The sequence below is a fragment of the Austrofundulus limnaeus genome, unplaced genomic scaffold (genome assembly GCF_001266775.1).
Source record: "Austrofundulus limnaeus strain Quisiro unplaced genomic scaffold, Austrofundulus_limnaeus-1.0 Scaffold226, whole genome shotgun sequence".
In the NCBI taxonomy this organism is placed as follows: Eukaryota; Metazoa; Chordata; class Actinopteri; order Cyprinodontiformes; family Rivulidae; genus Austrofundulus; species Austrofundulus limnaeus.
Window position 1 is genome coordinate 768,062 of NW_013952628.1, and position 11,975 is coordinate 780,036.

General features: G+C 39.6%; 1 protein-coding gene across 1 annotated transcript in view; it reads left to right on the plus strand.

Moving 5' to 3' along the window:
* The window catches only part of LOC106525446 (uncharacterized), a gene marked incomplete in the record, with an annotated part of 101,552 nt that overhangs the window by 79,483 nt on the left and 10,094 nt on the right, over nt 1-11,975 (plus strand). Inside the window, 2 exon segments of the mRNA XM_014019699.1 lie at nt 2,396-2,473; nt 2,562-2,639. Of these exon segments, the coding sequence (XP_013875153.1) occupies nt 2,396-2,473; nt 2,562-2,639 (156 nt within the window).

An 11,975-nucleotide genomic window follows, 5' to 3' on the forward strand; every position in this document is an offset into this window, starting at 1 on the left:
TGTTGTTAATTGTGGAAGAAGACATGTTGTTAATTGTGGAAGAAGACATGTTGTTAATTGTGGAAGAAGACATGTTGTTAATTGTGGAAGAAGACATGTTGTTAATTGTTGCACAGACTGAGCCCAGCGTGTGGTTTTATGATGCAGTTTTCACACATTAAATGATCAGAGATGGACATCAGACCTGATGGATTAGCTCCATTACAGACCTGAGAAAAAAGAGGGGTTATTTATTTTGAAATGAGCTTTCTCCTTTTTTTAAATGTCTCTCTCATCATTTATGCTGTTAAAAATAGTTTTATTATTTACCTCCAGCTGCTCCCTGGTGAAAATCATGACTCATATTGAGAACTTTACTCTCCTCCCTTTATTTATTGTCCTTGAATCAGTTGAATCTGAAAGATTCAGTGAAAAGTTAAAGTGTTGTTTTGTGATTTTTCCTTTTCTCTAAAGATAATTTCAGGCTTTTAGACGTTGCCATTAAAGCTAACAAAACCCTGAGGTTGGATCAATGTGGGACACGGTTAAAATACGACGTCACTTTGAGCCGTCCGTCTCTCTGTCCCTAACCGACAAACGTCTTTTCATTTCCTGCCACTCCATCTCCTTTCCTTCTCCATTTTTATTGCCCGACTCTGAAGGTGTCTGACTTTAGTCTACACAAAAATGGCTTTTAACTTGGTGCATTTTAAAATTACTCAGCTAAACTTTAGTGTGGTTGTAGTTGACAGTCATCCTCAACACATAGACCAAGCACTAACAGATCATATGAAATATAACAATCTCACATTAAGATGCTCAGAATGATACCTTTTAGGTTTTATAAAAACTTTAAAAAAAGAAAAAGTTTGGACTTTGCGTAAAATGTAAATAAAAACAACACAATGATTTGCAAATTTTCAAACCTCACAATAAAATACATTAAAATGTATATATCACACAGTTCAAAAGCCTGCCTCTCTGATGGTATGGGGGTGCATTAGTGCTTCTGGCCTGAGCAGCTTACATGAACCATCACAGCAGAAAACATATCTTCAGGTTTTAGAACATCTGCTCTCATACAGACAACATGTTTGTCGAGGAAGACTTTACTTATTTCAGCAAAACGTTGTTAAACATCATTCTGAACCAGTTACAGCAGCGTGGTCTCGTACCTGAAGAGTCCAGGTGCTGAACTGGTCTGACCTTACACCAACTGATAATACAGTACTTGGTGCATCATGAAACAAAAACGTCCAGACCCAGATCTGCTGAACAGAATCTTTTATCAGATCAAATGGGGGAAATATTCCCTCTAAAACCTCTAGAACTGGTCTCCTCAGACTCTCTAGAACTGGTCTCCTCAGTTCCTCTAGAACTGGTCTCCTTAGTTCTTCTAGAACTGGTCTCCTCAATTCCTGTAGAACTGGTCTCCTCAGTTCCTCTAGAACTGGTCTCTTCAGTTCCTCTAGAGCTGGTCTCAGCCTCTCTAGAACTGGTCTCCTCAGTTCCTATAGAACTGGTCTCCTCAGCCTCTCTAGAACTGGTCTCCTCAGTCTCTCTAGAACTGGTCTTCTTAGTTCTTCTAGAGCTGGTCTACTCAGTCTCTCTAGAGATGGTCTCCTCAGTCTCTCTAGAGCTGGTCTCAGTTGTTCTAGAACTGGTCTGCTCAGTTCATGTAGAACTGGACTCATCAGCTCCTCTAGAAATAGTCTCCTCAGTTCTTCTAGAACTGATCTCTTCAGTTCCTGTAGAACTGGTCTCCTCAGTCTCTCTAGAACTGGTCTTCTCAGTTCCCGTAGAACTGGTCTCCTCAGTCCCTCTAGAACTGGTCTCCTCAGTTCCTGTGGAAATAATCTCTTCAGTTCCTGTAGAACTGGTCTCCTCAGTCTCTCTAGAACTGATCTCCTTAGTTCCTGTGGAACTGGTCTCCTCAGTCTCTCTAGAACTGGTCTCCTCAGTTCTTCTAGAACTGGTCTCCTCAGTTCCTCTAGAACTGGTCTCCTCAGTTTTTCTAGAACTGGTCTCCTCAGGTCCTGTAGAACTGGTCTCCTCAGTCTCTCTAGAACTGGTCTCCTCAGTTTTTCTAGAACTGGTCTCCTCAGGTCCAGTAGATCTGGTCTCCAGGCAGCAGCAGTTGTGGATCATTATGACAGTAAAAAGGACAAACAGATGCAGAAAAGCCTAAATAATATAAAAACATATTAGAGGAAGCGTTGCTGGCAGCTGTCGTCTGAATGTTTAATGCATGAGTCTGCTGAGTCGGCAGAAAACTCAGTCAGTAAAACACGCTGCCAGCAAAAAACAGCACAATTTTGTCATTTCCTCCCTCTGATTGTGTGTCTGAACTCCCACTGATTTATTTAAAAGTTCCCCTCAGAACTTTGAATGTAAAGAAAACGTCTGGTTTCCACAGACCATCACCAAAGTTCTGCTGCAGTACTGCGCCATCCTGACCAAGAGCTTCCCGTCCTACTGCGAGAAGGAGAAGATGGTGAGTTCCCCCCGAGCCCCCTGTGTTTGTTCAACATCAAGATGAATCGGTTCACGTCTGAAACGTCTCCCCTCCCTCCACCTCTCAGCCCTGTGTTCTGATGAACAACATCCAGCAGATGAGGGTCCTGCTGGAGAAGATGTTCGAGTCGATGGGAGCCAAACAGGTGAGCGTTCACAGCCAAGAGGAAACATATAAAACACGTTACTGATGAGTCAAAAACATCAAAAAATGAAAGATGAGGTCTGGATTCAGGGATGCAGGCAGACCGACTCAAAGGACTTCATAAAACAAAACATATTTACTGGAAACCAAACAACAGCTAAGAAACAAAACTTAGAACAATAAACTCAGTGGTGGGCACAGTTCCACTAAAGCACTAATCAGGGAACTAATTTCCTGATTAGTGCTTTAGGGCTTTTCCTATTTTTTAATTCATTAGTGGATTAGCACTTGCTAAATTTATGGGCTAAATTTAGAAGCACTAACTGAGGTCTATAAATGTTATTGATCAACATTATTGTTCACAGTTGAGGGTGAAGCTGGCACACCTTTTGTTTATGTGTGTGTCACTTATCTACAAGGTCTCGTGTCAAACTCAAGGCCCGCGGGCCAAATGTGGCCTGCAGGTGACTCCCATTGGCCCGCCGAGGGCACTAAGTGATAATATTCTGCACACAGTAAATATTGTCTCATGTTGACTGAAGAATGTTTCATGTGTCAACTGGATTATATTAGTACGGAGCCCCGCAAGAGGACATGTGGGCATTTTTTTTCTTTTGCATTACCTCGCAATACTTTTGCGTTACCTTGCAATACTTTTTCATTACCTCGCAATACTTTTTCATTACCTCACAATACTTTTTCATTGCCTCGCAATACTTTTTCATTACCTCACAATACTTTTTCATTRCCTCGCAATACTTTTGCGTTACTTCGCAATACTTCTGCGTTATTTCGCAATACTTTTGCGTTACCTTGCAGTATGTTTGCGTTACCTCGCAAAATTGTTTTGCGTTACCTCGCAAAAGTTTGTTTTGTATATGAACTGAATTAAATCAGACTTTTATTTTGAAATATCCGGTTACCAAAACAGGATGTGTCACCACAAGTTTGTGAAATGCGTGGCTGTACTGTGTTAAAACATCGGCAAATGATATACTTCCATGCATGGCTGTGTAATGTATTCATTCTGAAGCTGAATTAAAGCAGTAGGCAACTCACTAATGGTGAACATTTGAATTTGTTAATAAACCATCAGGCACAACAGTGATAAACGACTTTTGCAGGGAAACACAAAAGAAAAACCATCTCCCATGTCCCCTCGCAGGCTCTGTAATATTAGTGCTTTAGAATTGGCGTTTACTAATTTTTCCAATGTGTTAGTGCTTTAGAATTAGGGGACCTAAATAGTTGAGTTAGTGCTTTAGGGTTAGTGCAACTAATATTTAGATTAGTGCTGCCCACCACTGAATAAAACCATAATGAAAGGAAGCTGTGATTCAGAACGCTGGCCTGATAAAAAGCCTTGTTTGTCTGTTTTCTGTCCAGTTGACTGTGGAGGAGGAGAGGGTACGTGTCAGAATCTTTTATCTTTCCCCACCGTCGGTGAGAAAGAATCAAAATAAAACCCGACCTGATTCTTTCCACCAGTTGCCTCACCTTTTACCTCCTCTGTAGCATTTGTAGGATTCCCTTCTTCTCCTCAGACACCTGGTTTTCCCTCTCACTACAAACACGTTTGGTTTTGTTTTAACGTGATTGTTTTTCCTAAAGCTTGAGAACGAGGAGGAGCCTGACGAGTGTGATGAGGAGGTAACAGCTGCTTTATTGCTTTGAACGTTTCTCCCTGCTGTTTTCTCTCAAATCCACCTGACTCAGTTATATTTTAGCTCTAATTCCCTTCAAAACAGGAAGTGAAGGGTTTTTAAAACTCATATCTACATAAAACACAGAAAAACAGAAAAACTGGCCATCAGAACCTTTTTCAGTCTGCCTCAATAACTCTGCAGCCAGGGAGTGAGAGACACAGGTGTGTGTTTACCATGGTGGCCATGGTGATTCAGAGGCAGCAGCTTACATTTTGAGCATTTCTTTCTTGGGTTAATAGATTAAAAAAGTTGTTTCTTTAACCTAAACAGAGCAACGCCATTTATACAATTGTATTTTAGGTTTCTTTCTTTTTTGTTTACATTTATTTTATTTAATTTCTTCCATATATTTGTCCCAGGACATCAGTGAAGGGGAGGATAATTTGGTGGGTATCTTATAAAATAAAATAAATAATAGAATTATCTTTTTATTTTTTATTCACCTGGTCTTTTTGTTGTAAAATAATCTTCTGGGTTTTAATTTTCATCACCTGCAGTCAGATGATTCCAAGGTGAGAACCAGTCGATGGAACTATTATTCCTATTATTTTTAATAAAACTTTAAGTTTTACACATTTTTTTCTCATTTTCTTTTATTCTTTTATTGTTTTAAACTTCAGTCTGTCTGCTCAGACTCAGAGGGATCTGAGGTAAGATCAGTGAAAATATTGTTTGTAAAAACGCTGATTTCTTAAGGCTTTAAGAGTTTTGTAGAACAGATGTCAAACATTACATAATAGGTTGGGCTTTACAGGGGATCATCCTTATGTTCCCTGGTACCCATGATCCACGGATGGTTCTTCAGACACCCCTAAGTTCCCTGGTACCCTTGGTTCTCTAATGGTTCCCCAGACACCCCTTTTTTCCCTGGTACCCATGATCCTCAGATGGTTCCTCAGACACCCCTAAGTTCCCTGGTACCCTTGGTTCTCGAATGGTTCCCCAGACACCCCTTTGGTCCTTTATACCCTTGATCCTCATATGGTTCCTCAGACACCCCTAAGTTCCCTGGTATCCATGATCCTCGGATGGTTCCCCAGACACCCTTTTGTTCCCTGGTACCCGTGACACTTGGATGGTTCCCCAGGCACCCCTAAGTTCCCTGGTACCCATGATCCTTGAGTGATTCCCTAGACACCCCTTTGTTCCCTGGGACCTATTACCCTTGAATGGTTCCCCAGACACCCCTTTGTTCTCTGGGACCTATGATCCTTGAATGGTTCCCCAGACACCCCTACATTCCCTGGTACACGTGATCCTTGAATGGTTTCCCAGACACTCCTACATTCCCTGGTATCCATGGTTCTTGAATGGTTCCCCAGACACCCCTTTGTTCCCTGGTACCCATGATCCTTGAATGGTTCCCTGGTACCCATGATCCTTGGATGGTTCCCCAAGCACCCCTACATTCTCTGGTAATTATGATCCTTGGATGGTTCTCTAGGCATCCCTTTGTTCCCTGGTAACCATGATCCTTGAATGGTTCCCTGGTACCCATGATCCTCAGAGGGTTCCCTGGACACCCCTTTGTTCCCTGGTACCCATGATCCTTGAATGGTTCCCTGGTACCCATGATCCTTGGATGGTTCCCCAAGCACCCCTACATTCTCTGGTAAATATGATCCTTGGATGGTTCTCCAGGCACCCCTTTGTTCCCTGGTACCCATGATGCTCGGATGGTTCCCCAGACACACCTACATTATCTGGTACCCATAATCCTTAGATGGTTCCCCAGATACCCCTATGTTCCTTGGTACCCATAAGCCTTAGATGGTTCCCCAGATACCCCCATGTTCCCTGGTACCCATGATCCTCAGATGGTTCCCCAGACACCCTATGTTCTTCGGTACCTATGTTGCAGTTACAATGCAAGCATTGTTCCAGAGAACATAGGTAAGGACACCTTTTTATGACTCAGTTTATTTTCATCTCATCTCTTGAATTAGAAAAATTTCCTTATCTTTTGTTAGAATTTTGCAGAACTTCTGGTGATAAATGAGATCATTGGAGGAGTTGAGATTTGTTTACATCTTTTGTTTGAACCCAAAAATACAACAAAGAACGAAAAATGCTGTTTTTAATCCGTTGATCACTTGTTGTAATTTTCATTCATTTATTTATTTATTCTTGTTTCAAGATAAACTTTTGAGTATCATCGTCATGCCGTGCATTTCATCCAGTTTAAATGTCCAATCTGCACCTCATAAATCCTTTAATAGACCCAAAACCACGCAGTCTTCAGGACCCCATGCTGGGAAAGCTTTTAACACGTTTACAGCTCTCTTGTGGAGTGAGACCTGAACAGACTGTGTGGTGGGCTGCAGGATAATTGGGTGTGGTGTAAAAATGTTGTAATTAGACACCCAGCATATGGTTTTGTAAAAACAGCTTCAGTTGGTGCTGGGAGATAAAGTCAGAAAGAGAAACTGAAGTCGCTGTTTTGTTTTGAGAAGCACTTTGTTTATCCGAGGATCAGCCAAAACATTATGACCACGTACCGTAAATTGAGACGTTTCACTTCTATTTTATATTTTTCCTTTCAAATCTGATAGGATTAGACAGTTTTAGACTAAGATCTGAGTTCATTTTAGTTTTTACTCAGGGAAATATTGCACTTTTCACAATTCAGGGGAAATAAAAGGGAAATTAAAAACTTCAGGGAGCATTTGAGTTGTAAACAGCTTTATTAACCGCCTGAGCTCCATGCAAAACAGCATTTCCCGTTTTATATTTCTTTTAACTTCTATTAGTCGAAGGTGAAACTGAACATGTTTGGTGTCAATAGAAAGCTAAGAATCTTGGCTAAAAGCTCATGGAAACTATATTTACATCCACCAAACACAGTTCAAACGACAGGCAGTTGAATCAGAAAGTAAACAAACTGTACAAAATGTGATTGTTACAAATCTGTAAATACATTACAACAAATCTGTAAAYACATTACAACAAATCTGTAAATACATTACAATAAAAATGTAAAGGGAAAAAAATGGCATGGATTTCTTAACATTTATTAATGGTACCAACATGGTCTGTCCTGTGCAGAATGACAAAATGCAACATTATTTTTTTTACTAAAACCTCTGTAACTTTGCTCCAGTTAATTTTTGCAGCATGAATTATTGCACAGTTAATGTGCACAAGTGGATTTATGGTTTCCAAGAGTTTTTAGCCTGATTCATTATGGTTTTAAATGGGTTATATAATGTCAAATGAAAAATTATTCAGACGAGAGGGAACATTAAAAGAAAAATTATGTTCCATCCTCAATATTTCTAAAACAGCAGCAGCTATTTTAATACTTACACTTCTAATAAAATCTCCCAAATGTTGCTTTATTTTGATACCAAGATTATAAGTAGAGTTTGTAAAAGCTGAGATACACTCAGTTACATTTCAGCATGGGATTTCAAGCAAAAACGTGAAGAAAACTCCTCAAGGCTTAAAAGGTTAAATGAGGAGAAGCAGCTCAGACTTGAGTTGTGTCAGGATGTTTGGTTTGGTGGACATGATCTCACTCCTCTGTGTGTCCTTTCAGGCTGAAAAGAAGGACAAAGAGAAGCAGGTTGGTTTTAATCGTCCTGTTTTCTTCTCTGTCTGTAAAAAAGCTTCTCTGATGTTTTTCCTCTCTTGGTGGTTTTCCTGTAAACCTGTGAGTTAATGAGACCCAGTAGAACCTGACCATGTCAATAGTTCTGTCTGCTGACCCGGCTTGTTCACATTTCCCAGAATCCTCCCTGTTCTTCAAAACATTTCATTTCACCATCAGCAGAGACGGTGAACACACCCTAAATCAATTTGACCAATTTTCTCCTCAGCAGATGTTTTTAAAGCTTAGTTACACGTTTCTGAGAAACTGAAAAAAGGTGAAAATGTGGCTTTTAAAGACAGCTGTTTGATGTTTTTTTATATATTTGTGTTTGTTTACAGTCAAACGAAGAAGTAAACAAGGTTGGTTTACTTAGAACATCTGTTTTCTTTTGTAGTCTTTTTAAATCCTTGTGCATTTGTCTCAACTCCCTCAGAATCTGTTTCCTCCTGCTGTCCTGGAGCTCCACACACCTCATTATTATCACAACAATAAATAAATACAACAAATAACACATTATTATTATAATAACTAAAGTTTGTCTGATCAGAAACCAATGGTGGACACCGCTAACAGAAAAGTTAGCTTCACTAACTCATAATCCACTAACTAAAATTATAGCTGTGCTAACGCTAAACTGCTAAACCTGTACAAAGAATTAGCGCAAGTTAGCACTAACAGCTAATCACTAACCGCTAAGAAACTCTTTATCCACTAAGTAAAAATAATGCTTTGCTAATGCTAACTGCTTAACATGTAAAAAGAATTTGCACAAGCTAACACTAAAAGCTAATTGCTAACCGCTAAGAAACTCATAATCCATTTAAAGTGTATCTAACCCCACCCCCTGTGAAAAGATAACTCCACCCCAAGGCGAAATTTGAAAAATGCATCAAAGTGGGTAGGGGAGGGGGTGTGGGTAGGGGAGGGGGGTTAGAGAGTGGAGGTGTGGCCAGGACTAGAGAACGTGACAGCTAGCATTAGCATAATTGATGCTACATGGAGAGTGACCACAGTATCGCAGACAGTTACATCTCTGAACGTCTGAGGTGGAGGATTTTCACCCCACACCAGCCTCGGACAGAGGAGGAGGAGCGCTCCGACAGCCTGACAGAAAAAAATAAAAGCAAACAGCTGCAGCTGCTCACAAGATCGCTAGTTTAAATCAGGAATAAAAGTGTTGGGTCTTGTTTGACTGAAGTTCGGTCCGGTTCGCATACATTTCAACCTCTTTGGACGTTTATCTGTATAAAGAGCCCTAAAAATCCATAAATTTTGCAAAAAGTCCATACAACTCGCACCCGCGGGGGGGTCAGCTGCGAAGCAGGAGGAAAGGAGAGAGGAAAAAGTAACTTATTTCTAGCGGCAGAACAGGTTGGAAGATGGCTGTTTGACGTTAGTTATTGTTTTTTAAATCATCCTATAGGCTCTGACATGTTAGATAAATTTGAAAATGAGGTTTTTAAAATATCCGTAAGACTTGAAAAAATCCGTGAGATTGCTCTATATGTCCGTATACCTGCAAAATGATGTCAAATCCTTATAACTTACAATCTGTACAAGTTGACGTGTGGGTTCGGGCTGCAGCTGCCCCACTGCCTTTCTTTCCCCTCCTCCCCTCCCGCTGTGCAGGATGTACTGCTGGTGTGTGTGTGTGTGTGTGTGTGTGTGTGTGTGTGTGTGTGTGTGTGTGTGTGTGTGTGTGTGTGTGTGTGTGTGTGTGTGTGTGTGTGTGTGTGTGTGTGTGTGTGTGTGTGTGTGTGTGGAGAGAGCAGCGCAGCAGTCAGCTCTCCCCACCCGAGGCTGAAGGTCAACAGACGATCATGCTAAGCTTGCTAACTGTTCCACCCTCTGACTGCTGCAGGGGCGTGTCTTAGAGAGAGGCTTTTATACCAGAACACAGCCGCTGTGACGAAACCGTGGAGAAGACACGTCACCGTGGAGAGCCGTTAACCAATATGTAAATTAGCCTGCAGTACCACTGCTCTACCCATATGAGCAGCAAAAACACGTTTTTAGACCAAATATTACAGATTTGAACAAATACGCACAAAAACATCAAAATTAGCACAGAAACAGTACTATATAACATTTTAGACACATTCTAGACAGTTTATCAGCTAAAAAAAAGTTAATTTTGGGGTAAGTTACTCTTTAAATTATAGCTTTGCTAAAGCTAAACTGTTAAACATGTAAAAAGACTTGGCGGATGCTAACATGAACAGCTCATAACTACTAACACATAATCAACCAACTAAAATATATCTTCACTAACTCTAAACTTTCAAACCTGTAAAAAGAAAATTAGCAGAAGCTAACATTAAATTGTTAAACAAGTTGTGTAAAATAGTTGAAATAGAAACGCTCCAGAGTTTCTTAACTTAAAAACTCAAGTTAGACGATCAGGATCAATATATTTACAGGTGAGAGATTATTCTGACATCACAACTAAAACAGGACAAAAAGGACACTGAAAATAAATACTGTATTTATATAAATTTTAAATAAATTTTTATATTAAATTTTTATAATAAACATGTAAACACGTTTATTTTTGTTAAACAAAAACAAAAGTTTAAATTATTGTCTACCTGACAAAAGAAACCTGAATAAAATGTTTTTATTTGTCTTCTTTTTTTTGTATGTTTGTTTGCAGTTTGACATGTTTTAGTGTTTCATTTTCGTGTGAATTTTATTCTGTTTGTTTGTTTGTTTATTTGTTTGTTTGTTTGTTTGTTTGTTTGTTTGTTTTTTAAGCCTGAAGCTCCTGCTGCTGCTGTCACACAGAAGGTACAGTCGACAGAAAGAATGGGTTAAAACTGGTTACCTACAGAAACTCTATGCTGTTTGTTTGTTTGTTTGTTTGTTTGTTTGTTTGTTTGTTTGTTTGTTTGTAGGTAACAAGTTTCTGCACAGAATACTGTCATTATTCTCAGCAGTCACTCAGTTGTTTTACTGTTTGTTTCTTTAGTACATTTTTAAATCAAACTACTTCTGTATCAAATGTTTGGCTCAGTCAGGGATGGTGAGATATGACTTTTAGTTTTTTTTAACATTTTCTTTAAAATTATTTAACTTTATTTACAAAATAATGTTTTAAAAAATATGTTGATTTCTTTATTTTCTACAAAAACATTGTTCTCTGAAGTTTACTTTAATTTGTTGTCTAATGCTTGTAGTTTTTACCCACTGACTTGGTAGTTTTAGCTTTTAGCTACTGTTTTGTTTTTCATGTTATTACCTAGTGTTTTGCTACATCTAGCTTGTAGCTATGATTTTGCTGATTTTAGCTGGTCCCTGTGTTTTTGCTCATCTTTGCATTTAGCTGCATTTAGCTTTTAGCTGTGATTTTTACTAGTTGGCATTTTGAACTATGGCTTTGCAAATTTCAGCATTTAGCTATTTTTGTGCCAGTAAGGTTATAGTTTGGCTCATTTTAGCTTTTGTTTTACTACATTTAGCTTTTGACAGGGGTTTTCCTGTTGTTAGCTTTTAGCTACGTTGTTGTTACAATTACCTTTCCAGCTATGGTTTTGCAGATTTTAGCTTCTGTTCTGCTAGTTTTAGTTTTAATAACTAAGTGAATTTGTTCTTCATGAAGCTTCAGCTGATTCCTTCAGCTCAGTGTTCACCCTACGTCTCACAGTTCCTTCTCTATTCACCAGACCCTCCTCTTAAAATTCAGGAAGCTAAAGAGCTGCACTTGAAAGTCATCGCCCCTCTTCAGCCCACTTATATGTTCTGGCTGTGAGCCCGGTGTCTTCTAGCTAATAATCCGGTTCCACAGTTACTGATGGAAGACGATTAATCTGCTCAGGATCCCTGTCCAGCTGCTGGAACACTCGGAGGATGTTCCAGGTCCTGCATCCTAATCAGCTTCAGCTTTCATCTGATGATTTTACAGATTTATTGGTCTGGATCAGAACTCGTCAAGGCCACGTCGTCCTGCAGGAGGAGAACAGGAAGCAGAGAACAGGAAGAGAACAGGAAGAGAACAGGAAGCAGAGAACAGGAAGAGAACAGGAAGAGAACAGGAAGCAGA